Source organism: Asterias amurensis, chromosome 18 (genome assembly GCF_032118995.1).
Source record: "Asterias amurensis chromosome 18, ASM3211899v1".
Classification (NCBI taxonomy): domain Eukaryota; kingdom Metazoa; phylum Echinodermata; class Asteroidea; order Forcipulatida; family Asteriidae; genus Asterias; species Asterias amurensis.
In genome coordinates this window covers 2,293,310-2,321,247 of record NC_092665.1, presented here as the reverse complement: position 1 = coordinate 2,321,247, position 27,938 = coordinate 2,293,310, and the positions used below count along the sequence as shown (strand labels likewise).

At 39.5% G+C, this 27,938-nt stretch overlaps 1 protein-coding gene across 7 annotated transcripts in view; it reads left to right on the top strand.

The window, feature by feature from the left end:
- The window catches only part of LOC139950490 (basement membrane-specific heparan sulfate proteoglycan core protein-like), a 124,381-nt gene that overhangs the window by 24,186 nt on the left and 72,257 nt on the right, over positions 1-27,938 (top strand). For 5 of the 7 annotated variants that reach the window (XM_071949195.1, XM_071949194.1, XM_071949191.1 and 2 more), the window contains exons 2-7: positions 4,724-4,994; positions 5,433-5,548; positions 6,209-6,267; positions 6,567-6,727; positions 14,431-14,727; positions 24,993-25,247. In XM_071949195.1, the coding sequence (XP_071805296.1) occupies positions 4,724-4,994; positions 5,433-5,548; positions 6,209-6,267; positions 6,567-6,727; positions 14,431-14,727; positions 24,993-25,247 (1,159 nt within the window). The remainder of the gene's footprint in view (positions 1-4,723; positions 4,995-5,432; positions 5,549-6,208; positions 6,268-6,566; positions 6,728-14,430; positions 14,728-24,992; positions 25,248-27,938) is intronic. The other 2 variants (XM_071949196.1, XM_071949193.1) reach the window with 1 other exon arrangement.

Genomic DNA, 27,938 nt, shown 5'->3' with positions numbered 1-27,938 from the left:
TTTGTTTTGTTTTGTTTTGTTTGTTGTTGGGATTTACTGCGCCTTGAACACCCAGCAGGGTGGATACGTGCGCATTACTAGTCTTATTATGTATTATTATTATCATTATATACAAAAGTTTATTGTAAATCTGTGGACATTGTGTTTTGTGTTACAAAAAGTACCCAAATCCTTTAAAGACACTGGACACTATTGGTAAATGTCAAAGACCAGTCTTTTCGAAAACTATGTCATTTCAGAGGGAGTCGTTTCTCACAATGTTTTATACTATCAACCTCTCCCCATTACTCGTTACTAAGTGAGGTTTTATCATAATAATTATTTTGAGTAATTACCAATAGTGTCCACTGCCTTTAAAGGCAGTGGACACTATTGGTAATTGCTCAAAATAATTATTGGCATAAAACCTTTCTTGGCGACGAGTAATGGGGAGAGGTTGATGGTATAAAACGTTGTGAGAAACGGCTCCCTCTGAAGTGCCATAGTTTTCGAGAAAGAAGTAATTTTCCACGAGTTTGATTTCAAGACCTCAAGTTTAGAACTTGAGGTCTCGAAATCAACCATCTAAATGCACACAACTTCGTGTGACAAGGGTATTTTCTTTTTTCATTATTATCTCACAACTTTGATGACCGATTGATCTCAAAGTTTCACAGGTTTGTTATTTTATGCATATGTTGAGATACACCAACTGTGAAGGCAAGTCTTTGACAATTACCAATAGTGTCCACTGTCTTTAAGCAGCTCTATAAAATAGGGCCCAGGGGAGAACCCCGATCTGAACTGTTTCGATGACGATTGCATTTTGTCTATTGTTATTTACATATGTACTTAATTGGTAGTTTAACTAAGGCTGGGCTAATCTGCTGGAAATCCTGTGGTTGTTTCTAACTGGCATTAACTTCCTGAATGCTATTGACTTAGAAGGGGTGAAAAGTTTCCCAGACGAGTCCGAAAACATAACCCAGTGTCTTTTCCATGGCGACCGTAGTGTTTCTTCTTATGAAAATAGTTGGGTAAGTGCAAGCAATCCAGGTTGGGTTACTGTGTCGGCGGAGAGTGTCAACTCAAGTTGGTCTTACGAATCTAGACTGAAAGGGCAAACACATGGGCATTCCGTTTCAAATTCTGGCAATCACTATTGAGAAGTGAGCTCTCAGTTGTTTTTTTAACCCATCCTGCGAATGCTGGGCTTGGTAACGTGATTTGAGACTCTCTATCTCAAATAAAGGACCTGGGCTAGTTCGGCCTTGGTCTCCCCCTGGTCTACAGGATAAAGCTCCCTGAACCCCATCGGTTCTACAATTCAGCGGATTTACAGACTCTCTACATCACCCCTTGGTCTAGAGGATGAAGCCCCCTGAATTATCCTGGGTGTTGGGTCTTAGAGGATTACAGACTCTCTACATGTACATCACCACAAATAAATGACTGGGGTAGCAGTCCTGGGTCCCCCCTTGGTCTAGAGGATGAAGCCCCCTGAACCTCCTGGGTGTTACATTTCAGAGGATTTACAGAGTCTCTACATCACCACAAATACAGGACTAGGGACATGGGCCTGGGTATCCCCTTGGTCTGAAGGAAAGCCCCTTGAACCTCCTGGGTGTTTCATTTCAGAGGATTTACAAACTCACTATTGATGAAATAAATGACCAGGGTAGTGGGCATGGTCTCCCCTTGTATAGAGGATGAAGCCCCCTGAACCTCCTGTGTGTTCTAATTCTGAGGATTTACAGAATCTCATCACCACAAAAAGAGAGAACCGGGTAGTGGGTCTGTGTCTCCCCTTGGTCTAGAGGATGAAGCCCCCTCAACCTCCTGGGTGTTACATTTCAGAGGATTTACAAAATCTCATCACCACAAAAAGAGAGATCCGGGTTGTGGTCCTGGTTCTCCCCTTGGTCTAGAGGATGAAGCCCCCTGAACCTCCTGGGTGTTCTAATTCTGAGGATTTACAGAATCTCATCACCACAAAAAGGGAACTAGTGTAGCGGTCCTGGGTCTCCCCTTGGTCTAGAGGATGACGCCCCTTGAACATCTAGGGTAGTGCATCTCAATGGACTATGGCTGGATATAGTATCAGTACTTCCGCTTTGAGACTTAATGCATATTACCGGTAGTCCCTAGATAATAAGTCATCACATTTTCAAGGTGTAATCTAGCCACTGGAGTCATCAAAACATCTTCCACTTTAACGAGTCAAGAGAAACATGTTGGCCAGGGGAATGAAATTATTTTGATGACCATCTCAGACCCTTCAAACTTAACTGTAGCTGAAATAAAAATATATATGTAATAAAAAACATGTGTAATGTCCTTGAGAAACTGGTATTCAATTCCTAAAATTGCTTCTGCGGAATCGATTTCATTTCGACAAAATGTACAAATGGAAAAGAAACCTGTTTCTACCGAGGCTTAATGGTTATAACATAATTATGCTGACAGTCATGTCTATTTGGAAACCTTGTTTACTCCCCTGGGGATTGAATTTCAAGAAAGTTTCCATTTAGACAACATGTCTTGTAGTAAAAAATGTTGCCGCTCAGATCTTTTCCCACACCAGAAATATTTGTCTTTACTATTAATGGTGAACTGTTGAGGTCCGTAAATCTTGACAAGTAATATTATCTTCAAGTACGGGCTAATTCTCCAATCAGATTCGCAGAATGGAGTGGTGATAATAACCTTTATTGCACGGCTGATATCACTACCTGCGTCTTGTGTGTTCTAGTCACGCGCCAAGTTTGCTTGAAGATAAACTCGTTATCACACGCGCGCTCGTGGAAATACGGAAAATATAGATAGTGTCCACTGTCTTTAACACTGGTCTACTATGCAAGTTAAAACACTCGGGACCAGTCAAATTTCTGTGTAGCTATGTAGTAGTCCTGCTGGTTACTTTTGTTTATTGCTGCTACATGTAAACTGCTTCATATTACTTTAAATTATAAGTCCCTGCTAAATGAAATAAATGAAACAATGTCGTAAGAAAACATGGAGCAGTGAAAGCTGGCGGACTAGTGGAATAAGCATCTAACAGGACCTTCTGGCCAGTCACTGAAAAAGTGAAGGCCACATCCTGGAAACCCTCCTCAATTTTGTGACAAGCCGAACCATTCCCCAAAGAGCTGTTGCCTCCGAGAAGTTTTCACTGTCTCCCAGAAGCTACTTGGTCTTGTACAATCTTATGGTAGGATGTCTCATCTGCACACATGCCATGTCTCAACTAGTTTAACCTGACACCATAGAACATGTGGAAGAGCACAGTGGGCGTCTTCATTTGATCTGATTCGCGTGGCATGGGACCGGGGCGTGTGTCTAGTGTGTGTGTCCGTGCAGTTGGGGTTAAACTCACATGACCTCTCAAAGATTTGTACTGATTTTATAATTAGGATGAGATGAGATGCATGGATGGCACACCTCCTTTGATATGGGAAATGTGGGGGGGGGGGGGAGATAGGGGTGATTTCATCTTCACATTGCCTAGTTGTGTTGGGGACTGTTTGATACTTTCACTGTGTCAGTGAAATGTCTGTGGCTGCCGAAGTGTTCCTTCTGCATACAGTGCAGTTAGTTGCCTTAAAGTTGCCTCTTAAACTTAAACTTGCGTGACAAGGCCTTACGAAATTTGACAAGCATAATAATGTTCACGTTGTTTTTGCTTTGAATAAAAAATACCTGAGAGAATATTATAAAAACAGCTTTTTGTCAAACCCTCCCCCACATGTCAGGGGCAAAGTAAGACCACAGCTGATTAATCCTGGCATAAAGTTCTCCGACACTAGATTCAACCTCTCACAATTGTATGAAAATTCCATCTGCGTACCATATGTTCCCCCTCAAAACGTTTCCACAAGAAAAGATTATTTTCCTAGCAGGAATAATTGGCCTTTTTTATTTGACTCTTTTGGTTGTGGTGATAAATAACTTTTTAATTGGCTTTTTGAGGTTCCCGGAGCAATTTGCAACTACCCAAAATATTTTGTGATGAACTATCGACTTACGTTTTACTTGAAGGGGAGGGGGGGGGGTGTAGGTATGGTGTATGAGTAATTCATGGTGCCAAGATGTCAGATTATAGTTTTATGTTTTTAATATGATTATGATATAATATTTTTTATTATTTTTTAAACCAAACACCGCTGGGTTGTATGCACTGTATCAGGCCTTGAACGTCACTCTTGAAGGGGCACAGCAATTTTCCTCTGGTGTAGACGATGTGACCTCTGACGTCACTCGAAAACCATAACATGATTCGCGCTCATACCGCCGGGCGAAACCTTTGTGTTTCGGCAGCCAGCTAGAAAGTGTACGCAATCTTACCATGACTACGCGTCTTTTTGCCCAGCGAAACATGACGTATACAGTGTTTTGTCAACAGAGGGCGGTTTGAATGTAAACATAGGTCACATCGTCTTAAGGGGCACTCCATGAGGAAAATGTAAAATTTGTGTTGGAACTTTGCCACTGGCACCACAACACAACAAAAGCACAGGGCACCACGGTAGTTGCTGTGGGTGACTTGGGTTATTTTAAGGCCTGCTGTATGTACCAAGTGCTTTCCAAAGTCTAGCAGGATAAAGAAATTCACTGTGGCTGGTGTATTTTGAACAATAGAGGGCAGTATTCTATCTGAGAAATGCCCGTACAACTGCTTTCCAATTGCTTTTAAAACTTCAACTAAACTATTGCTTTCTTCTTTTCCCTTTTTTTCCCAACTCAGGATGAGGGATATTTACCATTTACAAAAAACAATGGACGCCAAAATCGGAAGGCAAAGCCGTCGAAACGTCATGTAGGAAAATTGTTTGAAACAGAAGAAATGGAAAGTTTACCAAAATTAGCCCTTGTGGAAGATCCGCACATTAGAGAAAGGAGACAAGCGATAAACAGAGTTGGTTCGTCGACGCCACCCGGTATCTTCAACACTGGAGAAGATGAGGAAGGGTCAGGGTCAGATCAATCAGAGGGAAGTGGAACAGAACCTCCAACAGGTACGTTTAAGGTCAAATGTCAAAGGTCAAGCTTGCACCTAGGTTAAGAGAAGCTATTATGGTGCCCTGCCTAGGAATCGAACCCACACTTTGATGATTCAGTCGTCAGGACCCAATTTTAGTAAAGTTTTTCTCACTGGACTAAGGTTACCAGCCAAAATACCATATTATGTCATGTACCATCTATGACTGAATATCCTGCTAGTTTTCTCTTAGCAGAAGCATTTTAAGCGATTTTGTTTTCTTTTTGAAAAGCAGCTCTGTGAAATCGGGCTGAGAACTCTAGCCAATGCACTAAACTGCTCCGCCTCAAAATGGCAAGAGGATTTTAACAAGTTTGACTTTTTGAAGATGTGATCGGTCAACGCCGTTGGGATTATTCTCTTTCGATTGGATAAGTGAACCACAAAATAACTTTGTTTTGTTTGTTATTTTCAGCTGCTGTTGCATATTATCGCATCGGTTTGGTCATAACCAATGTAAGGTACACCTTGGATCATGGCAACAGGTTGTCTAGTGCCTTCAGAACACTTTCTGAAAGTCTTACTACGAAGGTATGTATGGTCTATCGAAATCCACTTTGACAAATCTACTTGGTAACAGGCAATGGAGAGCTCTGTTGTTAATATTATAAATTATCACACAAGCGCGAGTGGAATACGGAAAAATATAGCGCTTCTGCGTCCCATATCCAACGAGGCCGAAGATATGGGACGCAGACGCGCTAAATTTTCCGTATTTCCACGAGCGCGCGTGTGATAACGTATTTATCCTCAAGCAAACTTGGCGCGTGACATAGAACACACAAGACGCATGGTAGTGATATTAGCCGTGCAATATAGGTTTTTATCACCACTCCATTCTGCCAATCTGATTGCAGGATGAGCGCTTACTTGAAGATAAAAAACATTGTGAGAAACGGCTCCCTCTGAAGTAACATAGCATTTGAGAAAGAAGTAATTTATAACTAAATTATTTGAATTGAATTTGAAACTTTGGCTGCGTTTTAATTTTCCTAGTGTGGGATATTACTAAAGTTCTTATCTTATCTTATCTTATCTTAGTATCATAACAATCTCAACTCATTCAGAGATTATCATTAAATTGTATTATCGCAAACCTTTACTATATCGTAGTTTCACCATGCAAAGTTTCAAATCCTACATTAATTTCATAACACATGTACTCATAGTATTTGTTAATGTATATTTCAGGTCGAGGAAATTTATAGAGAAATCCCAGGAACACAGTTTGCAACTATACTTCAGTTTGTGTAAGTATCAACTGGTAATTGTTTCATGCTGTGTGGTAATAAAGAGTGGAGAAATAGTGGCACGTGTGTAAAGCGCTCGCCTCTCACCAAGGTGACCCCGGGTTGCCAGCTTGGTGTTTATAGCCCCTTGGTGGGGGTTTGCTGAGTTCCTTGACCTTTCCGGGAAGATCATTTAGACAATCTCTCTTTTACATTTTCTTTTTTTAAAGAGTAAAGATATGTTTTCAATTTATCAAGCCTTGATGGAGTATAGTGGTTTCCACATTTATTTAACGATAATAACCACTTTTATCCAACAGTCCCCGTGATAACGGATATATTGAAGCTCAGTTTGACCTTGGGTCAGAGGTCGTTTACAGTGAGTTTACGCTACGAAGAGCTCTGGAAAACAAGATTCAGCGAGGGATGCTTGGTAACTTCCAGGTGTCGCCAGACCTTGTAGAATTCACGCCAATAAATGGTAAGACAAATTTTGTGGTTTTTTTTCTCTCTTAAGATATTGGTGAGTGGTTTTGGTTTTGAAACAACAGAGGGAGCCCTTTAACCACACTGTTATGTTTGTCCATGAAGGTTTCCACTTGGCCCTGCGGTCTCTTTCAAGACGCTTGGATGAGCTGATGACCCTAATAGTTCATGTGTCAATAGGGTGAATAATCGGCTGTTGCTCTAAATAGGGCATGTAGTGAAAATGTTTGCTGATCAACAGAGGGGGCTGTTGCAAATACAGTCTGCTCTGTGTAAACTTTATGATAATGACTCAAGTAGAATGCAGTTTTGCTTACCTCAGAAATATCAACAGAGGGCATGCTTCAAATGACTACAAAACTGTAACAATGGCCGATGTTTTTTCTGTTCTTGCTCATTTGAACTTGTTCACTTGTTAGAAAAACTTCCACCCCAAAACCTCTGATGAAACTCATGAAACAAGTAGTTTTTTTTCTTTAAATTTTCTTGAGGTGATAATAGAGTTGGACTTCCAGAGGATAGACTTAATTATTTTTGAAGTGTTAGCTTCCAATGTTCTTCCTCTGGAATATGCATGTATATTACAACACGTAGGCAAGAAGGGCAACTGCCTTTGTGCCCCTTTAAAGTTCCAATTGACATTTACAATTTCCTCATAGAGGTGCCCTTAATCAAGGAGAAAACGCCGTGGTACCTTGCCCTTTCAAAAGCGAAGCATTAGGTCTGAACACCAACCGTTAACAATCTGAGAAAAGATTCTAACATAAATCGATTCTTAGGCTCAACATTTTTTGGGTGAAAAATTGTTTTTACATCTTTCTCAAATTAGTTATAAATACACGTGGTCCACAGCTGTAGTGCTTCTCGCCAAGTAAGTTGTTATGCCCATTAACTTTGGGAGTATTTTCCTAAGTATGGCTCTTCTTTAAAGGGTAAACTCTGGTCTGAACTACAAAGTGAACTATTCACTCCAATTTCAACTAAAATAACTTCCTTCTCATTTGGTTCAATTCAGTGACCCTTCACTGGTACCGAAATCATTGTTCCCAATCATTTCTCAATCAGTTGTACTGTCTGGTGTTGTCATATTCGTCAATGATATATGATAAATCTTATTTCTGAAGAGCTGTATATCCCTGGGGGTGTCTTTGTGCCCTCTATTGGAGTCAGGGTTATGTATGTTTAAGAAAGATTGATTGTTTCTTTATGGTTTAGAAAGTATAGAACTGGCTGGTTTCATAAAAAGTCAATAATAGGCTGTGTAAATTTTGCACACTACAGTATACTTCAAAATATTGGGATCGGTTAAGAGTTTGTTTACCTCATGTACAGATACAGGGGACCAAAGTTTTCCCCCAAAGTTTGTGTGAGACTTGCAAGGTCTAGGCCTATGCTAGACCTTTTGCTACATTTTACTTTCTCAAGAATAGGATATATCCTTGCTGTAAACTATGTCAAACTGAAATATTTGATAAAGAGAATGGGGCATACATAAAAGTCAATTTAGTTGGGACTAACTCGGTCCGTCCAGAAAAGATCAAATATTATGTTAGACTTGCAGTCTATTGCAAACTTATTCCTCTTTTAAAACAGCTGAAGAAAAAAAAAGAAGTTGGTTGCAAAAACTTTCCCTGAGTGACTCTTCAGTCAGTCTCACAATCAAGCTGGTAAATAGACTGCACCTTTCTATTGTGTATGACCTTTGACCTCAAATTTTTATTGCCCTTTGACCTCAGTTGAGTCCCTGGACACATCAACCAAAAGTGAAACCTGTAACTTGAAGGTGTAAATTGAAACTCAACATAATCCATCTTGAGTGGACAAATTATCCATGAATTTTCCCTAAAGACAGTTAGGGCTCAGTGTCATACGTACATGTAGTGTACATCCTTGACACTCAAATCTGCTTAGCAGATACAGGTTAGTAGTAGATGGCATGGGATCACACCCAACTTTACGATACAACCTGGGAATCTACAGCAGAGAGACCCCAAGATCATGATGTAACTTACAGCACTTGACACCAAATTGTGCGCACAGCGTACAAGTATAAATGGTCCTATAATGTTTTTAATTTGACACCAAATTATGTTGAAAATACATGTGCCATATTTTTACCACACAGAAAGCTAACCGAAAGTGAGCCCGCTATTGCACGGATATCAGTGTAAATAACACCAAGGGTCTTAATTTCATTTAACACCGCATGGTGAGCCATGATCGTATTAACTTCCATTAAAAAGCTGAACTTTGGCTGTCGTAGCAAACATCTGATCCATATACAAAACCAACTGGATATGGGTACCGGCTTTTCCCTGGGGAACCGTTCACAAAACCTCTCCTTGTTCTTGCGGTAATGGGCCATTTTGGACTCCTTGTCTTTTTTACTTGTCTTGGGTTTTCATGGGGCGTCTGGTTTGGGTTTAATTGTGCCTTGAGGAGATGTAACTTTTGGTTTCGGTTGTCAGGTGTCAAGATTTTATCGGCCATTCCCAACACTTTTGGTTCTAAAATTCACATGTACAAAAACAGGAATAAGAAATTTCAGACTTTTATCTGAATTCAGACTTTTTCCAGTCTGGCTGGTAAACAAAAGATGCTGTATTTTTTCTCCAAATTAAATTAGTCGGGCTTGCGCAAACAAAAACATGGTTTGAGAAATTTCAGATTTTCGTCTGAATTTAAACAAAATGGTAAACAAAAAATGCTGTTATTTTCTCCAAATTAAAAAGTCATGCTCTTTGGTCTACTTTAATAGCACTGAGGATACTGTTTCCAAAAGCTCCTTGGAATCTATAACTCCAGGGGTCGATTTCACAAAGAATTAAGACAAGTCTTTTCTTGAGTTGGGACGAGTTACTCTTCCTAAACTTAGAACTAGCCTTAAGTTTGTATTAACTCCTTAAAGACACTTCACTCTGTTGGTAATTGTTAAAGACCAGTCTTCTCACTTGGTTGTATCTCAACATATGCATAAAATAACAAACCTGTGAAAATTTGAGCTTGATTGGTCGTCGGAGTTGCGAGATAACTATGAAAGAAAAAACACAAAGTTTTTTGCTTTCAGATGCTTGATGTTGAGACCTCAAATTCTAAATCTGAGGTCTCGAAATCAAATTCGTGGAAAATAACTTCTTTCTCGTGAACTACGTCACTTCAGAGGAAGCCGTTTCTCAAAATGTTTTATACTATCATCCTCTCCCCATTACTCTTTACCAAGAAAGGTTTTATGCTAATAATTATTTTGAGTAATAACCAATAGTGTCCACTGCCTTTAAGTTTTTAATAACTCCTTAAGAGTCTCAGAGCTGAAATGCCATCGTTATAGGTCTACCTCCTAAAATCTTGATACTCAGACTTTTTGTCAGCAGTGACTCTCAACCTGGACATAAAGTCTTCTCTCAAGTAGACCTTTTTCTCAAAATTAATTTTTGTGTGTGTGAATGATATGGTTCTCTGGGAAAGAGCTTGTCAGGACGATCGAGTGTTCAAAGCGTCCACAATGATTTCTAAAGAGATATTACACCTCCCAAAAGACCCTTTTTACTTTTTCTTTGTAACGGCAGCCAGAGTTTGTTTGCCCTTGTTAAATCAAATCAAATCAACAGATCAACTTTGTGTCTGGACCCCTGAAAAAAAAAACTACAAAGGCCAGCCTTGACTTTTTGAATCTGTCTTCCCCTAAAAACACCCAGCGCTTTTGTCAAAAAAAAAACCAAACTAACCAGCCAACTAGCAGAAAGTCTGGTGATTTATGGCTTTGTGCAACGCAGACAACTATTTTTTTTTATACAGTTGCATACTTTTGTCAAAAACCATTTTTAAAACGGGGCAGGAATGTTTTCAAATAATCACTAAGGCACACATGTGTTGAAGAACATCCGCATATATACTTACGGTAATTAGGGCCCCCCCAGTCTTTTGTAAAAGTGGCAGCCATTTTATGACTTGACTCCACAAAATGGCGTGCCGTTTTAGTTCACGACATATAAGGAAAACCATGCAATTGTGTGGATTATTATATTGTACTTTTAAAACATATTTCCAACCATGAATGATGCATGTTATAACAAACGCTTTCAAACACTTTTCATAGACCATTTCGACCGATCCAAGGCAATGAATCCTTTATTTCAGAGATCAAATGAAAGAAGATGAAAAGCAAATATCTTTCTCGTGACATACTCGGCCATGTATCATCCCCCAAAATATGTCCCCCTTCTATCTTTCCCACTAAATGTCCCCGAAAACAACCCATTAAAGTTCTATTAAACCTATTCAACCCCTTGCCAAATCCTTGGAGTCCCAATAAAATATCTGACACATTACTGAACTTTTTTTTATGGGTTTGCTTCAAAAGTGCGGTACAAATTAACAATAAAACACAAATTTATGGTTTTGGATGGATGAGAGACTTTATAGTCATTTGTGAACTAGGGGTTAAATATTTTGGAGGGCAAGCTTGTCGTTATGTTTGTGGACTCGTAACCTACATAAAAATAGGTGTATGGAAAATTAATGCATAAACTATAATGTTTTCACAAATTTAAATATCTACAGCCTGGAGTCAAGTTATTTGAGTCAAGTATTTTTTTCCCAACACATACTTTATGGGATTGACAAATACATTTTCAATTTTAAACCTATAAGTTCATTCCAAGAAAATCTTGGATTTTTTTTTTCCAGTTCCTTAAAATATTTCTGGTTCTACGACATTCTGAGCTTTAAAGGGAAGGTACACGTTTGGTAATTATTCAGAACAAATATTAACTTATAAAACTGACTTGGTAACGAGCATTGGAGAGCTGTTGATAGTATAAAACATTGTGGGAAACGACTCCCTCTGAAGTACATGTAGCATAAATTTTGAGAAGAGGTAATTTCTCACTAAAATAAAATCTGAAAGCACACAAATTTGTCCAACAAGGGTGTTTTTTTCTCTCATCATTTTCTCGCATCTTTAATGACCAATTTAGCTCAAATTTTCACTGGCTTTTTGGAATACACCAAGTGAGAAGACTAGTCTTTGACAATTACCAAACGTGTATCTTCCCTTTAATACCTGTGTTTTATATTTTTTTTCCCTGAAAGTTGGATTGAACTACTTTGCTAGATGACACACAAAGGAAAACACAACAACAATAAAATATTTTATGATGTTTAACAAATATTATCGGTTCCATAAAATAGCTCCGACACGATGACGGTCCTGAGCTTCAATACCTGTGTTTTGGAGACTTTTCTGAAAGTTGGAAAAAAACTACTTCTCACACCTACAAAAAAATGTAATGAGGACATAATTGCAATAATGAATCATTCTTTTTAAAAATATTTGTTTTGTTTGTCCTCTGTAGATGGCAACTTCTTCTTGGTTAAACTCTCAGGTTCTGACACTTCTAAAATACAAAACAAAAGTGGAGCGTTGATTGGTGGTTAAGACCCCAACTGAGCCGGTCAGTGTCACCACTGATTGGGCATCATTCTTGAAACAGTTGGAGATTTGCAAATGGTCACGTCTTGACTGCCTTGAGGCCACAAAAAAACTATCCAAGGTGCTGGTTGGTGGGTCAGGGGAGGTTTCAGGGCTTCCGGGTTTTAAGGGCTGCTTGTTGTTTGTTTAGACGCTCAATTACAATGTTGGAAGGCGACTATTTTTAAAAAAAGTTGTTTTGAAATGGATGCTGGTTTCTGTCCTTCAATAAAAGGGCAGGCCTTGAACTTCGCTCTTAGGGGGGCACAGCAGTTTCTCTCTGGTAAAGGGGCACTTCTATGATGTACATGTGAAGTTGTATTGGAACATTGCAGAGGGCACCACAGTGAAAGCACAGGGCACCACGGTAATAGTTGTGGTTGTCGTGGGTTCTTTTGAGGCCTGAAAAGGTGTGTGCCTTAGTTCTTGGGTTTTCTTTACAACCTTTTCCCTATTTTTAAAAACAAAGTTTGATGTTAAAATTTTGAAATTGTGTTATTTTGTCGTCTTTTTACTTTTTCATTCTCTTTATATTAAACCTTGGTCGCCATGAGAAGTTGTTTTTTAAAGATCAAACCACTAAATTGAATACATGAATCCCTCAAAACCTTTTATAAAAACCTTCAAAAACAAAGTTGAGAAACAAGTTTTTTGTGTTCATATTGTGATCAAAACATTAACAAGAACTTAAAAAAATTGACAAATATGCAGTGAGATTAGAAGAATCTTGAGATCATAGTGTTAGCCAGAGAGGTGTCTGGGTGTTGTTTTGAATTTAGACACCCTGTTTCTATCTGTAGACTTTATGTGAACAATTTGGACACCCAGTTTTTAGGTTTCCTGCAAATTTGATCCAGAGGGGTGTCTTTTAAAGGCAGTGGACACTATTGGTAATTGTCAAAGACAAGCCTTGACAGTTGATGTATCTCAACATATACATAAAATAACAAACCTGTGAAAATTTGAGCTCAATCGGTCATCGAAGTTGCGAGATAATAATGAAAGAAAAATATCCCTTGTCACACAAAGTTGCGTGCACTAAGATGGTTGATTTCGAGACCTCAAGTTCTAAATCTGAGGTCTCGAAATCAAATTCGGGGAAAATTTCTTCTTTCTCGAAAACTATGGCACTTCAGAGGGAGCCGTTTCTCACAATGTTATATATCATCAACCTCTCCCCATTACTCGTTACCAAGAAAGGTTTTATGCCAATAATTATTTTGAGTAATTACCAATAGTGTCTACTGCCTTTAAATTAGAAACCCTGTTTGAAATTCGGACACCTTGTTTAACCTGTCAAATGTATTGTAAGTAAGCAATTTGGACACCCTGTTTTGAATTTAGACACCCTGTTTCTATCTGTAGACTTTATGTGAACAATTTGGACACCCAGTTTTTAGGTTTCCTGCAAATTTGAGCGAGAGGGGTGTCTTTTAAATTAGAAACCCTGTTTGACATTCGGACACCCTGTTTTACCTGTCAAATGTATTGTAAGTGAACAATTTGGACATCCGTTTTTTTTCAGTTTCAAATCAAGCAAATTTTGACACCTTTGTCTTTACCGAAACTTGGCCTAAAACCTTGGTTGAGATTTAGTTGTACACTGGGGAGTCATTATTCCAGGCTATGTGGCTAAGGCTAAGTTTAGTGGAGGTCGTTGGGCAGCATTGTTCATCCTTGTGTGTGATTACTCCATGCCTGGTTTGTTCATATGTAGGTATTGTACATGTATTCGCGTGCATTTCTTTGACCCTGAGATAGTATTGTGTAGGATGATGTGTGTTTTGTGAACGTGCTTTGGTTGGAGTCACAGAATCTGTCACTTCTCGGATTGCCTCCTGACAGCCAACGTGCCAGTGCTCTGAGCCAGCTAGGTTGTAGAAACTTGGCAGCACCATAGCTTGCCGGCTGGTGTGGGGAGTTCATTCACTAGACTGGCACAGGGGAACAAACAGTTCATCCCCCCCTTGCATGTGGTAGCTGGCCCTATCCCCCGCTTATAAACTCAGGAATGTCCACGGACCTTTTTGCAAGGGAATTACTTTTTGTTTGATGTGGCATTGTGCTCCTCAAGCTCTACTCAGGATTTGGAAATAAATTGACGACTTCACACTTGGTGTTTATTAACATCACCATGGAAAGCTTAGTGGCCTCGATGGGGAGTACTGTGAAATCACAACGGAAATTATTCTTACTCTCCGTCAATTTCCTCGTGCTTTTTTTATCAGTTCCGGTGTCGACGCAACGGCCAGTTGAAACAACGGTACCGACGCTTCCGATTCCGACTTTTTGCAGAGGGGATAATGATTACCGCTGTGTCAGCGGGGAGTGTAAACCGCAGTCGTTTCGCTGCAACAGTCGCTACGAGTGCTCTGACGGTTCTGATGAGCATTCGTGTTTATCCCGTGCCCCCTGTAGCAGACAAGAGACTTCCTGCGACGACGGACTCTGCGTTAATCAAAGACTCCTCTGCGATGGGATACCTCACTGCCGAGATCGGTCCGATGAGAAGCCATCACGATGTGGTAAGAATGATTTTTGTTTCTCTATTTTGATTGATTGCTCGTTTTTCATTGTCTTGTCACCTTGATAATTATTTTCTCTAAGGAATAGAACAAAGCAGATTTTAGGAGGACTTGTCTCTGTGCCGAGTTGCGGTGAAGTACGTATACATGTAGGTGTTCACTAATACCCAACATAAGGATCATCATGGTGAGGCGCATAGTGCGGCTATGAAACAAGAGGCGCATAGTGAGGCTATGCATCAAGAGGCGCATAGTGCGGCTATGAAAAAAGAGGCGCGTAGTGAGGCTATGATACAAGAGGCGCATAGTGCGGCTATGAAACAAGAGGCGCATAGTGCGGCTATGAAAAAAGAGGCGCGTAGTGAGGCTATGATACAAGCGGCGCATAGTGAGGCTATGATACAAGAGGTGCGTAGTGAGGCTATGAAACAAGAGGCGCATAGTGCGGCTATGAAAAAAGAGGCGCGTAGTGAGGCTATGATACAAGCGGCGCATAGTGAGGCTATGATACAAGCGGCGCATAGTGAGGCTATGATACAAGAGGCGCGTTGTGAGGCTATGAAACAAGAGGCGCGTAGTGAGGCTATGATACAAGCGGCGCATAGTGAGGCTATGATACAAGCGGCGCATAGTGAGGTTATGATACAAGAGGCACTAAATGAGGCTATGAAACAAGAGGCGCATAGTGAGGCTATGCATCAAGAGGCGCAAAGTGAGGCTATGATACAAGAGGCGCGTAGTGAGGCTATGCATCAAGAGGCGCAAAGTGAAGCTATGATACAAGAGGCGCCATAGTGAGGCTATGCATCAAGAGGTGCAAAGTGAGGCTATAAAACAAGAGGCGCATAGTGAGGCTATGAAACAAGAGGCACATAGTGAGGCTATGAAACAAGAGGCACATAGTGAGGCTATGAAACAAGAGGCACATAGTGAGGCTATGAAACAAGAGGCGCATAGTGAGGCTATGAATCAAGAGGCACATTTGGAAATTTATGAACAGTATTTTCAAGAGGCGCAAAGTCAGGCTATGAATCAAAGGCGCATAGTGAGGCTACACTGCGAGAGGTACATCTGTGGTGCTCTTGAAGAGTTATATGAACAACATTTGTTTTTATTAACAAGAATTTTTTCCTTACAAGATTTTGCATGATGGTATTTCCTTTTATATCTGCTGGAGGGCTGCTGCCTGGGCCATCGCATCTCCTTGAATTTTCCTTTGAATTTATGACCACAGACCTCTGTAACCTTGATTTGAACACATTTAACTCCTATCAAATCGATTTAAATTAATCACGAAGGAGAAATATTTGCACCGAAAGTAAATTTGACCTATTGGTAGCCTCATAGACTTTTGTTCAAACATTCCATCGTTTGGCAAAAGGATAAATAAATGTTCGTTTGGATGATCCCTCTTTGTTGAGTTTGGTCTATATCCTCACAGAGTTGTTTACCTAAGGGCCTGGGATGTAATCTCTCAAGGCTTGCAGGCTTTTATTTGAAAAGTTTTGTTGACGTCATGGAAGTTCCGTCGTGAGCATATTCTACACATAGACACAGGTCTATTATCAGACAGAAATGTTCAGATCACAGGTATCAGGAATGTGGTGTTCTGACAGATTTTTGTGTGACTTTATTCCTGATATTTCTCATGATAAAATAAACAACTTTCAAGCAGACTTGAAACCCTCTGTTGTGATTGGTCGATCCATAGCAACTAGTGTTTGTTTGTAGGGCCCATATCACACCCTGTTCTAACATGTTCTAACTTCGCGTATTGCTGCGCGTCAAGTTTACTTTAAGAAGAGTTTGTTATTGCATGCGGGGTTGTGGAATACGGAGAAATATAGCGCAGCTGTATCAAATATCCAACTCACTTTTCATCGAATATGTCTGTGTTCAAGCAGAGTTTATAGCAGGAGTGTATGGGTGAGGAGAAGCAGAAAACCTGCTTTCATGCTCTTACACCCTGATATAGGAGATGGTCGGACACACTGGTGGCACATTTCCCATGAAAATACCTGCCATCTTTGATCATTCGTTTTACAGATTCCGTTTTTAAAGATGGTTGTAAAGATTTCAAAAGTGTCTTAGTTTCCGGTTGCATTGATTACTTGGACAATCACTTTTTAGTCACAATATTTTCCCCTGAAACTAGTATCTGCTCCAAAAGCTAGACTTTCCCACGTGCAGACTCATTTATTCTCCAGGCCATCTCACACCTTTGAGCCAATCCTAGAATCCCGAGCTCTTTGTCATTGCATGGTTTCTGTTATCTCAGAACCATTGTCAGGCTTCAGCGGTTGGTAGTTATGTTTATTTTGGTAAGCAGCATCCTTGAGTGTGAAAGCTCTCCTCTTTGTTCGCTGGAAAGCAATAAAAATAGAAAGCTTTGCAGAGGTGTGCTGTTATTTGTAGACCTCTTTTTTTTGTTTTGGCTGAGCCTGACTTTTGTAGGAGGTTGTCTGTGTTTTCTTTATAACTGGGTTTGGAACTAATGTCATGAATAAATGATGTCTGGCTTGTAACTTTTTGTTCATGTGAGATTGGTTGGGGGTGGCAGGTGGGCTAATGGACAGCATGAAAGTGGGAGCACGCGTCAACTTTAATTTCTTCTGACTTGGTGACTCATTTGCCATGTCATATGTTAAAGGGCTGTGTTTAGTCTACCAATGGAGCTATACAGCTCAACTGTCTACCTAGGTTTTAAATTGATGGATAGTAGTCTTTGGAAAAACAAAAACAAAAAACAGATGGGTGGATCTTTCATAAGGTTTCACCAATGCAACTTTGCCAACAAGCTTTAAGCTTTAAAGCTTTGTGGTGGACTAAAAACAGTTCACTCTCGCCCACCAACCCCCACTCTCCCACTCAATAAGGGAAAGACAAAGAAAGAAAGAAGAAAATTGATGTTGTTATGAATGAAACAGCTGAGGTGCCAACTCTTTCGGATTATGCAAAAAGTTTCCACAATATAAACCAATCTTCCCATGTTCTGATGAACAAATTTTAAAATCTCTCAGATATGGAAAGTGTTTCCCTGCTATTTTAAATGTAATTCTAAATATTTCCCCCAAATGTATCACAAAACTTCCCTGAATGCAAGATGCAACCGTTGGCAGCTGGATCGAAGGCCAAATTTCATATGGCTGCTCAAACATACAATATTACTTAAAATCTTTCTGCTGGGCAACAATTAGCAGGATACCAGCAAATGGTACACATGACTCGGTCTTTTGGCTGGTAACCCGATTCTGCTAAGCAGCTCTATGAATTTGGGCCAAGAACACTGAGACTGTCATATCAAAACCAGAATCCATTTCATAAGAGGTCGACAGAAAAGTAGGTTTTTTAAATTCCTTTTCCCCTTAAGTATTTTGATATCTCTCGAACTTTCTGGCAAAGACATCACAGCCACATGTACGTTAAACATTCCCAGACCGGCAACTCACACAGTTTAATGCAACTTGCGGACGCACAAATTATGTGCAGCCTAAAAAAAGAAAAAAAAAAAAAAAAGTGTAATACGTGTAGTTATAGCTTGCTAGACAAGTTTCCTGTGCAACATTTGTTCAGCAACCTCCAAATCCCCTCTCATTCAAGTCTAGCTAAGGGATTTACTTTTAAAATCCAGTCACTTTCACCCTAAAGTTCACCAAGGGCCCCCAGGTTCAAACCTCCCCGAACAAGAAAGACCAAAAGAACCATTTGGAGGAATCTGGCGAGAAGCTATTTGACCCAGTTTTCTGTTATGATTAATAACCCCCAGGGACGTGGTGATATTTAGAAAATCCCGACCAAGGATTGTGGTGGGATTATAGGGTAGTTGAAGTTGATATTATTTGGTGTATGGGTTTTATTGTGTCTTTTTTTCTCTCTTTGATACAGATTTCATTTTTTTTTTTTTTTTAATTCCATACAGGAAATTTGAGTGGTAGATTTGTCCCCCATTGTCGTTACGGAAATGTTTTTTTCGACAATCCTCTTATAAAAGTAGGATTTAAAACTTAACATTGTGAAGACCACAACCAAGTGAGGTTTGTGGAAACACCATCTAATAAATCTCTTTTATAAGTGAGGTGAAACTAGTGTAAAACCTTGCAACCAGTGCAAGTCTGACAAACTGCTCCAGCACTAAGAACTGTTTATACATTGGTTGGTTTTGCCTGACATTTTTTGGCTTGGAACAGTTTGTAACAGCCAATTGTATTTTATTTTTGTTGGTTTGTCAGATTTGTCACTAAATTTTCCATAACCAGGAAGAAAAAAAAAAGAAAAAAATGCAAGTACTCAGTAACTTTATGTATTTTCAGATAACCCTCAGAAGTCTGAGAATCGACTCATACATAAATCCTTTCTCTGCTTCAAATCGATCAGGGTGAAAAATTATCCAAACTTCGAAAGGGTACTTCGAAAGGGTAGATCCTTTCTCAAAATAGTTTATACTAATCAACAGCTTCAGTGCTCCTCACCACGTAAGATTTTATGGTAATCAGTGAACAATTTCTCTTGTAATAGCAGAGCAAAATGCTACCCAAAATGTGTCGGTTGCTATTCAAAAATCATAATTTGCATCTCAATATCACCATTCACTCTGCACAAAGTCCGTTCAGTCTTGGTATCATCTGCATGTAGATTGTAAAACTTACAAACATAACACCCCAGATAAGTTAACTGGCAATCTGGAAAGTAAGATACTGTGGGGAGCCCACTTTTATCAAGCTGTTTAGTCGTGGAGTATTCACTGTGCACAAAATCCGTTCAGTCAAAATATTTTGCTATGCAAAAATTTTGCCAGATGAAAACATTTCCTGCCGTCAATTTCACAAAACTCTTCCTAACTTTAAGACTAATCTTAGGACATGAGACGAGTCGCAACCCTGCACTGTAGCATGCAGACCTTAAGATTAATCCTAAGTTAGAACGAGTTACTCGTCCCAACTCGAGATAAGACGAGTCCTAACTCTTTGTGAAATCGACCCCCGGACTCGTTAACTTTGGTAGTATTTACCAGTGTATGACCCTACCTTTGGAGGATATTCTGGGGATATTTGTATTGAACACAAACAGTATGTTTGTGTGTTAGTTTTAGGTAGAGACCTCCAACTGTACATGTATTTACCCCCAAAGCACTTGCCTCAGTGGCTGACAGCGATCATAGCTTAAAGGCAGTGGACACTATTGGTAATTACTCAAAATAATTATAAGCATAAAACCTTTCTTGGTAACGAGTAATGGGGAGAGGTTGATGGTATAAAACATTGTGAGAAACGGCTCCCTCTGAAGTGACGTAGTTTTCGAGAAAGAAGTAATTTTCCACGAATTTGATTTCGAGACCTCAAGTTCAGAATTTGAGGTCTCGAAATCAAGCATCTAAAAGCACACAACTTCGTGTGACAAGGGTGTTTTTAACTTTCATTATTATCTCGCAACTTCGACGACCGATTGAGCTCAAATTTTCACAGGTTTGTTATTTTATGCATATGTTGAGATACACCAACTGTGAAGGCTAGTCTTTGACAATTACCAATAGTGTCCACTGCCTTTAACGACTGGTCAGTGCTTGAACTTCTCAAGGGGTGCATGATTTATTGTCGGATTTAAACTTGAAGGCCACATGCAGAGCAAACAATTTATTTTATTTTATGAAGTGTCCTAGGCTTACTTCTAAACATATCAAGAACAGTGCACTGTTTTTGATACCACTGCTGCAGTGGTATTTAAGTTATTTATATAATAAATATATTGTATACCGTTCCGTTACCCGCTGCCAAAACAAAAGGATTCGAACTGCCTCTAGCTACCGGGCAATCTCGGTTGTCTAGTTGGTAAGACACTGCTCTAGAGCTGCAAGGGTCGTGGGTTTGAATTCAACCCGAGATGCTTGCAATATTCTTTTAACAGGACTTTGGAAAGTACTTAGTATACAGTGCTCACAACCGAAATGAAAATTGTAATATTACTTATAAAACCAGCATTTATAAAGCACTGTCATGCAATCACTCTATGAATACAATAGAATAATGAAAATTCACTGGTTATAAGTTTAACAGGTACAAATGTAAACAAAATACTAACGAAAAATTAAACAAAAATGTAGGCCCATAAAATAAAATAAAATAAAATAAGTGACTCCAAGATCAATTTAAATTTTGAGTCCTGTTAAATAAAAAGATCCTCAGGCATTATAACTCGGGTGGTATTCGAACCTCTGACCTTTGCCATTTTGGAGCAGATACCAACTAGACCACCGATGTTGCTTGGTAGCTAGAGGCAGTTCGAATCCTGTATATATTTTTTCACTGTACAGACACAGTGCTATACACACTCAGTGTAAGGGTAAAACCTAATAACATTTATCACAAGTTCATTATTCCGAGAGGCCCCTCATAAAGAGAGAAAAATGTAAGCAGAAACTGGTGAAATTTGACCATGAAAGTCCAGACGACTACTGTAAAAGAAATTCCTCCTTGCTTTAAAGGCACTGGGCACTATTGGTAATAAAAAAAAAACTAAAAACAATTAGCACAAAACCTTACTTAGTAATGAGAATTGCTGTCTGTTGATAGTAAAACACTTTGTGAGAAACGGCTCCCTCTGAAGTAACGTAGTTTTCGAGAAAGAATATTTGAATTTGATTTCGAGACCTCAGAATTTGATTTTAAGGTCTCGGAATCAAACATCTGAAAGCACACAACTTTTGCAACAAGGGCGTTTTTTCCTTCCATTATTCTCTCGCAACTTCAACGACGTATTGAGCTCAAATTTTCACTAGGTTTGTTATTAAATGCAAATGGTTAGATATGGTGAGAATACTGGTCTTTGACAATTACCAATAGTGTCCAATGTCTTTAAAATACAGACACCCTTTTCACTACGTTGCCTTGACCTGACAAGGTAAAACCTTCAGGCTGACCATATGGACTGGGGATTTACAAATGTCCAAGGGAATCTTTCTGAGACTAAACATACCTGTGAATGCCAATAAACATATATCTTTCACTGTTGGCAGACAGCCTCAATATTTCATGTTTGGACTGGAGGAAGTCAAGATGGATTAAGTTGGGATTGAAGTCAGAAAGTTTGCACTTTGGAACCTAGGAAATGGAAACCATTCCATATTATTAAAGGGAAGGTACAGGTTTGGTTATCACTCTTAAAATTAATGGCAATAGTTACTTACTTGTTTTGAAGTAGTATAAAGCATGTAGAATTAATGGTTTTTACCCCCCCCCCACACCCCTGATTTTGAGTTTGATAGAAAACTGTAGTTTCTGCTTGTAATTTTCTTGGACATGCCCATTTTCGGCGCTCTTGTTTTGCTAATAAGATAATCTGACAATCTATCAAGAAGTTCTCTCAATCCACTTCGCGAAAGTAGCAGTTCAGGCCGACTTCATCCCTTCAATAACTAGTTTTCTAAATTTATTCCGCAAACAAGACAAGTTCTGAAGAAAAAGCTACACAGCCCAGTAGTTAGTACACATGGCGTTCATACCACAAACATACATTGATTTGATACCTCATCTTGCATGCTTCAAAACCCATCTGGACAACTCGTACACAATGTGTGTACATTACACCATTCCTTAAAGCCATTGGACCCTTTTGGTAAACAGTATTGTCCAAGTCCCACACTTCGTGTATCACAACTTATATATTAAATAACAAACCTGTGAAAATTTAGGTTCAATCGGTCATCGGAGTCGGGAGAAAATAATGGGAAAACCCATTCTTGTTTCCGCGCGTTTCGCCGTGTCATGACATGTGTTTAAAATAAATCCGTAATTCTCGCTAACGAGAATTTATATTGATTTAATGTTTTCTCAAAAAGTAAAGCATTTCATGGAACAATATTTCAAGAGAAGTCTTTCACCATTACCTTCTGTAAACCCTGTAAATTATTTGTAAATCTGTGAACTTTTTTTTTGTTTTTCTGTACCGAAAGGGTCCAATGGCTTTAAAGGCAAAGTAGACATTTTTTTTTTTTTTTACTCGGTTGGTTGTTTTAATTCTATGTAGATGTGTACAATAAAACTATCGTGCGTCATTTCATTTCAAAAGGTGGGCGCATTATTGGTCGCATTACAATCTGATCTCTGTCTTTTTTCTATGCTGATAGCAAGGTTTCTCAGATTCAAATTTTGAGGCATAATAACCGATAAACTTTTTCTTAAAGGATTTGGGTACTTTTTCAAAATGTCCATAGATTTACATTAAACTTACTGGGTTTAAAGATAATGATAGTGGAAAGCTTCCCTTCAAATCTTACTTACTGAGGTGCTGTAGTTTTTGAGAAATGAGTAAAACAATGTCATGAAAATCCGTTTGTAAATGATTAAAATAATTTTCGTCTCATGAGACGAAAATTGTTTTCATGACATTGTTTTACTCAGTTCCCAAAAACTACAGCACCTCAGCTCGTAGTATTTTCAGGGAAGCTTTCTACTATCATTATCTTCAAACTGTGTAAGTTTAGTGTAAGTCTGTGGACATTGTGTATTTTGTCCTACAAAAGTTACATAGACCCTTTAACCACAATATTTCAAAGTTAAATGTTTCTCAAATTGTTTAAAGCCTCTGTAGGCTTCTATCTAACCAAGTAAGTATTTATTGCCATTCATTTTAAGAGTGATTACCTAACACCTCCCCTTTAAGAATTGGCATTTAAGAGGTTTGCCTGGTGGATTTATTGCCTGGCTCTGATCATGAGAGCAAACTTCAGTATGACTTGACAACTGGCCGCGGATGAACTCTACGCGTTAACATTCCGTGGAATACATTCATTCCACGTTGACGCTGGCTTGGGTTAGAGGGTTACAGATATCTATTTCAACATTTGGGTTGTGGGAGAGAACACTCTATCAAACTGCTACTCTTAATTAGAATTTTGAAGAAATTATCGGTATTTTATAAAAGATGGCACCCAAACGCCCTCTCCTGCAATAAATTTACAGTTAAACGTACAATTTTGTGGGTCCAATATATGGTTATGTTAAGTCTCGAAATTAAAGGGAGGGTGAAATAGCGTGAATTTTACTGGTCGCCCACTAATTTTCTTGCTTAGCAAAGGAATATACTTAGCAGTTTCCACTGCTAAACAGCTTGATAAAATTGGGCCCCCAGTATCTTATTTTCCACATTGCCAGTTAACTTATCTAGAGTTATGTTGTGAAACGTTCCAAACTTTCCAATCTACATGCAGATGATACCAAGAATCTGGCATATAGATGACCTGTAATTCTACTGACGCAATCTACTCGTATCTTATATCTGTTCTCGGATACTCACATCACATACCGAGACATATGGTGGTTATTTCGCAAAACTGTCCTCAAAGAACATAATGATTTATCACATAAACACACCCTTTGAATCCAAATATTTCTATCAGTCCGGTTCCCCATGTGTGGTTTCCGTCCTCACCTGGAGCTCCCCCTAATTTCTATTATGGTGAGACATCTCGCCTCATGTTTCTGTCTTTGGGGTACAGCTGTTAATACGGTATGTCCGAGGAGACCAATTATGCACTGAGCCTGGCATGGTGCCACAGAATGTTGGTTTTCTCGGGAGGCTAAAAATAATAACATGATGTTGTGGTCATGGAATGTTTCAACCACTTTAAAAGAGTTTTCAAATTTTGATTGAAAAACCTGTTATTTAGAATCAGGATACTTATATTGTGAGAAAATAAAGTTGTTGAAAACTGCTTCTCCATAGAAAAATGAAACCTTGGATTCCACCAGGATCCAAACGGAATCCCGCCAGGTTATAGAAACCCCATCAAAATCCCTGTTTAAATGCAAAATAAATAGTTAGTGGACTGACATTTCGACACTAGCAGAGTCTTTCGGAAAGGCTAAATAAATGACAACACAATAAACACTAACAGGTATATCAATCTTGTGTACATATCTTGGACTTATTGGCTTCCTTTCTCCTCTCTAGATGTGTAATTGAACAATTACTCCTCTTAGTTTTTCAAATTTGTTGTTCTCTGAACCAGTTAACACCTGGGCAGAGGCATGATGCTTCACGGAGGCAACAACTGAGGAATTTGCCTCGAATGCCCCTGGTCTTTCAAAGAGGTGCCCTTTACAAAGGAGAAAACAACTCTTTACTCTTTGATGCAGTGCCACGATTTTTTAAGATGCACATCAATTCGACCTTGTTGGATTTAAGGAACGCAGCAGCGCAATATTTTTTCCGTATTCCATTCGCGCTTGTGTGATAACTTATAATATCTGTAAGTGTTTTTTAAATTACAGGAATTGATGATATACCCCCGGTCATTCGTGGCTGTCCGTTCCGGGTCGGTGGAATGGCTGACCCCGGCAGAAACGAAGGTATCGCGTCATGGACCGAGCCTGATGCGAGTGACGATGACGGTCAGGCAGTGCGAGTTTCCCGAACTCACTCCCCGTCGAGTTACTTCCCAGTTGGGCAAACGAGGGTTTCATATTATTTTACTGATACAAGTGGAAACGAAGCCACTTGTTCCTTTACAGTAACAATACAACCAGGTACTATCAAAGAGTTTGCTGTGATGGTTCTGCGGACTAAAAATAATCTTGAGTTTCGTTTGACCGCTGCTCCGCTAATAGCTACCTTTTTGTTCTCCTACCTCGGTTGACCCAACTGCGTGAAGTTTTGATTTGCTTTTAACAGCTTTTAACAGACAGCTTGCAGGTGTGGTGCGACTTTATACTAACTCAATTTATGTTTGCCTCGCAGCTTCTTAAAACTTATTGGTAAGAGTTTCCCCAAAGGTTTCAACTCTTCGAGGACGGTTGTACATCTTTGAAAGGGCGAGACCACTCTCATTTTTCAAATGGCACTTCCGTTGGAATGCCTTTCAAAAATGTAGGTTGTCTTCTGGGAATTGCGGCGCACAGATCATATCGCGTGATCTGATTGGCTCTCATGCAAAGCAATGGTGCCCCTGTTGCCCAGCAAAAGGAAACGAGAAGCAAACGTTGAATATTGTTGTGCTACATGGTGGTGTTACATGCTGTTAGTGTTACTTTCTAATCAGCCAAAACATATTGACTCTCATTCATGCTGTCATTTTCTGTCTGTTTAGGAAGTTTACATTTATGTTTTTCAGTAAGTTTAATTTGCTTCCATGTGAACTATGTTGTGTGTCAAGTTTGTTTTTTACATCAGGATTGTGATAGTTCTTCCCTTAACGTTTCCCGTGACTGGCCAGCAGGACCTTGTCATTCCACTAGTCTGTTAATTTTTTCACTTGTCCATATTTTATTAAACAGGGATGTTATTTTAACATTGGAATAGCCAGCCGGACCACTGGGAAAGAATTTTGTTAATGGTCCTTGGGTGTTGTAACTGGTATTTGGCAAGTAGACCACCGTTCAGGGAGAATGCTACCGTGCTGGTTATAGGCCTATGTAATTTTGAATAACTGAATGTGTGTTGCAAAGTACATGTATTTTGGGATGTTGTGTTCTGTTGCTTGTCATGCAATGTAACCCAGTCAGTTTTCCATCATGGTCTGTGTTGCATCCCCTTAAGGTGATCCCTTTGCTGACGTTTCCCAGTTTGTATCATAAACTTGGGTGTGATCCCTGGCTACACAGAAGTTAACTAACGGTTCTATGGCGTCTAACTGCCACCCTAAACAAAGCCATTGACAAATTATGGAGACTGCCAACATCAGGGATAGATGAATCTGTTTGAAGAGTGCCAGCACGTTAATCCAGAGGTCGTTGGTTCAAATCCCACTCTAGTCATTTTGTCTTTGTTCAACTGAAAGTTTGTTTTTCATCATTACATAAAGTTGGTATGTTTTATTTGGTGTGTGGGCTCATATTTGGAGAGTTTACATTTCACATGTTGTTTGTATGTTTTACTGGAATTCATGTGACATTGTCTTTCCACTTCTTGTGCGGGCTCATGCTCAGTGGTATCACAGTTTTGACCACATGTTTCATGGTAGTGAACTTAACATGTAGATGGTGTCAGGATACATCTGGTGCACTCGGTGGCTGATACCTAATGGCGTCTTAAACCAACTTTTGGTAAAATTTTCAAACTGTTTTTGGAACAGATGAAAGCGACTTGACTCCCCCAGTCATAGCCAACTGTCCACCGAACATCATCGGCACGGTGAACCCGGTTACCAATGAAGGAGTCGCAACATGGACCGAGCCTTTCGCGCTGGACGATGACGGGGAAACGGTGCGAGTTTCACGAACACACTCTCCCTCGTCAATGTTTCCTCTTGGAACGACAGTCGTTCAGTATATCTTTACAGACTCCAGCAGGAATCAAGCAGAGTGTAGATTTATCGTTGAGATGGGTAGGAGAGCTTTCTAAGTAACTTGTGGTGTTTGTGATTAGGGAACAGAGATGAGAAATTTCAGATTTTTATCTGAATTCAGACTTTTTCAAGTCTTCCTGGTAGACAAATTTGTTTGTCTAGACAATTTGTCTGTCTTCAGATAAAAAGTAAAAACCTTTGATCTACTTCTCTAGCACTGAGGATACTGTTCAAAGAAGCTCTGTGGAATCTTTAACTCTAGGGGGTTATCAAAGGGTGCACAATGCCATCAATTCAACTTCGATCTGGATCCCAGTTTCAGACTTTTTGTCGCTAATGATTTACCCCTGATTGAAAAAGGGCAACAATCTTTTTCCAGCCTCACATAATAATATCGAAGTCTTGTATAGCGCACGTATCTACCAAACAAGGTACTCAAGGCGCTGGGTATATACAAACTTACAGGAAGATAGGTTATTGAAGTGATGAATTCTGAGACTAGTCTTCTTGAGTCTTGAAAAATAGTTTGAGTTTGGTTTTTTTAATTGGATGAGCAGCTACACTACATGTGTTCAAGTGATTTGATGTTTATGACGTTTTGGGGGCTAAACATAGACCCTTGAGGAACCTTGGCCAATGAAAAGTATATCACTTATCTGTAACCTTTACATATAACTTTGCAGAAGTAGACGTTATGCCTCCTGTCATCACTGGTTGCCCATTTAGGGTCACTGGAATGGCCAACATTGGCACCAGTGAAGGTCTTGCGAGCTGGGTAGAGCCCACAGCCGCAGATAATAGCGCAGAACTGATTCAAGTTGACGGAACTCACACACCCTCGACTCTGTTCCCAGTTGGTTCAACCAATGTCACCTATTATTTCACTGACCCTAGCGGTAACGAAGCTGTGTGTTCGTTTGTGGTTACCATCGAG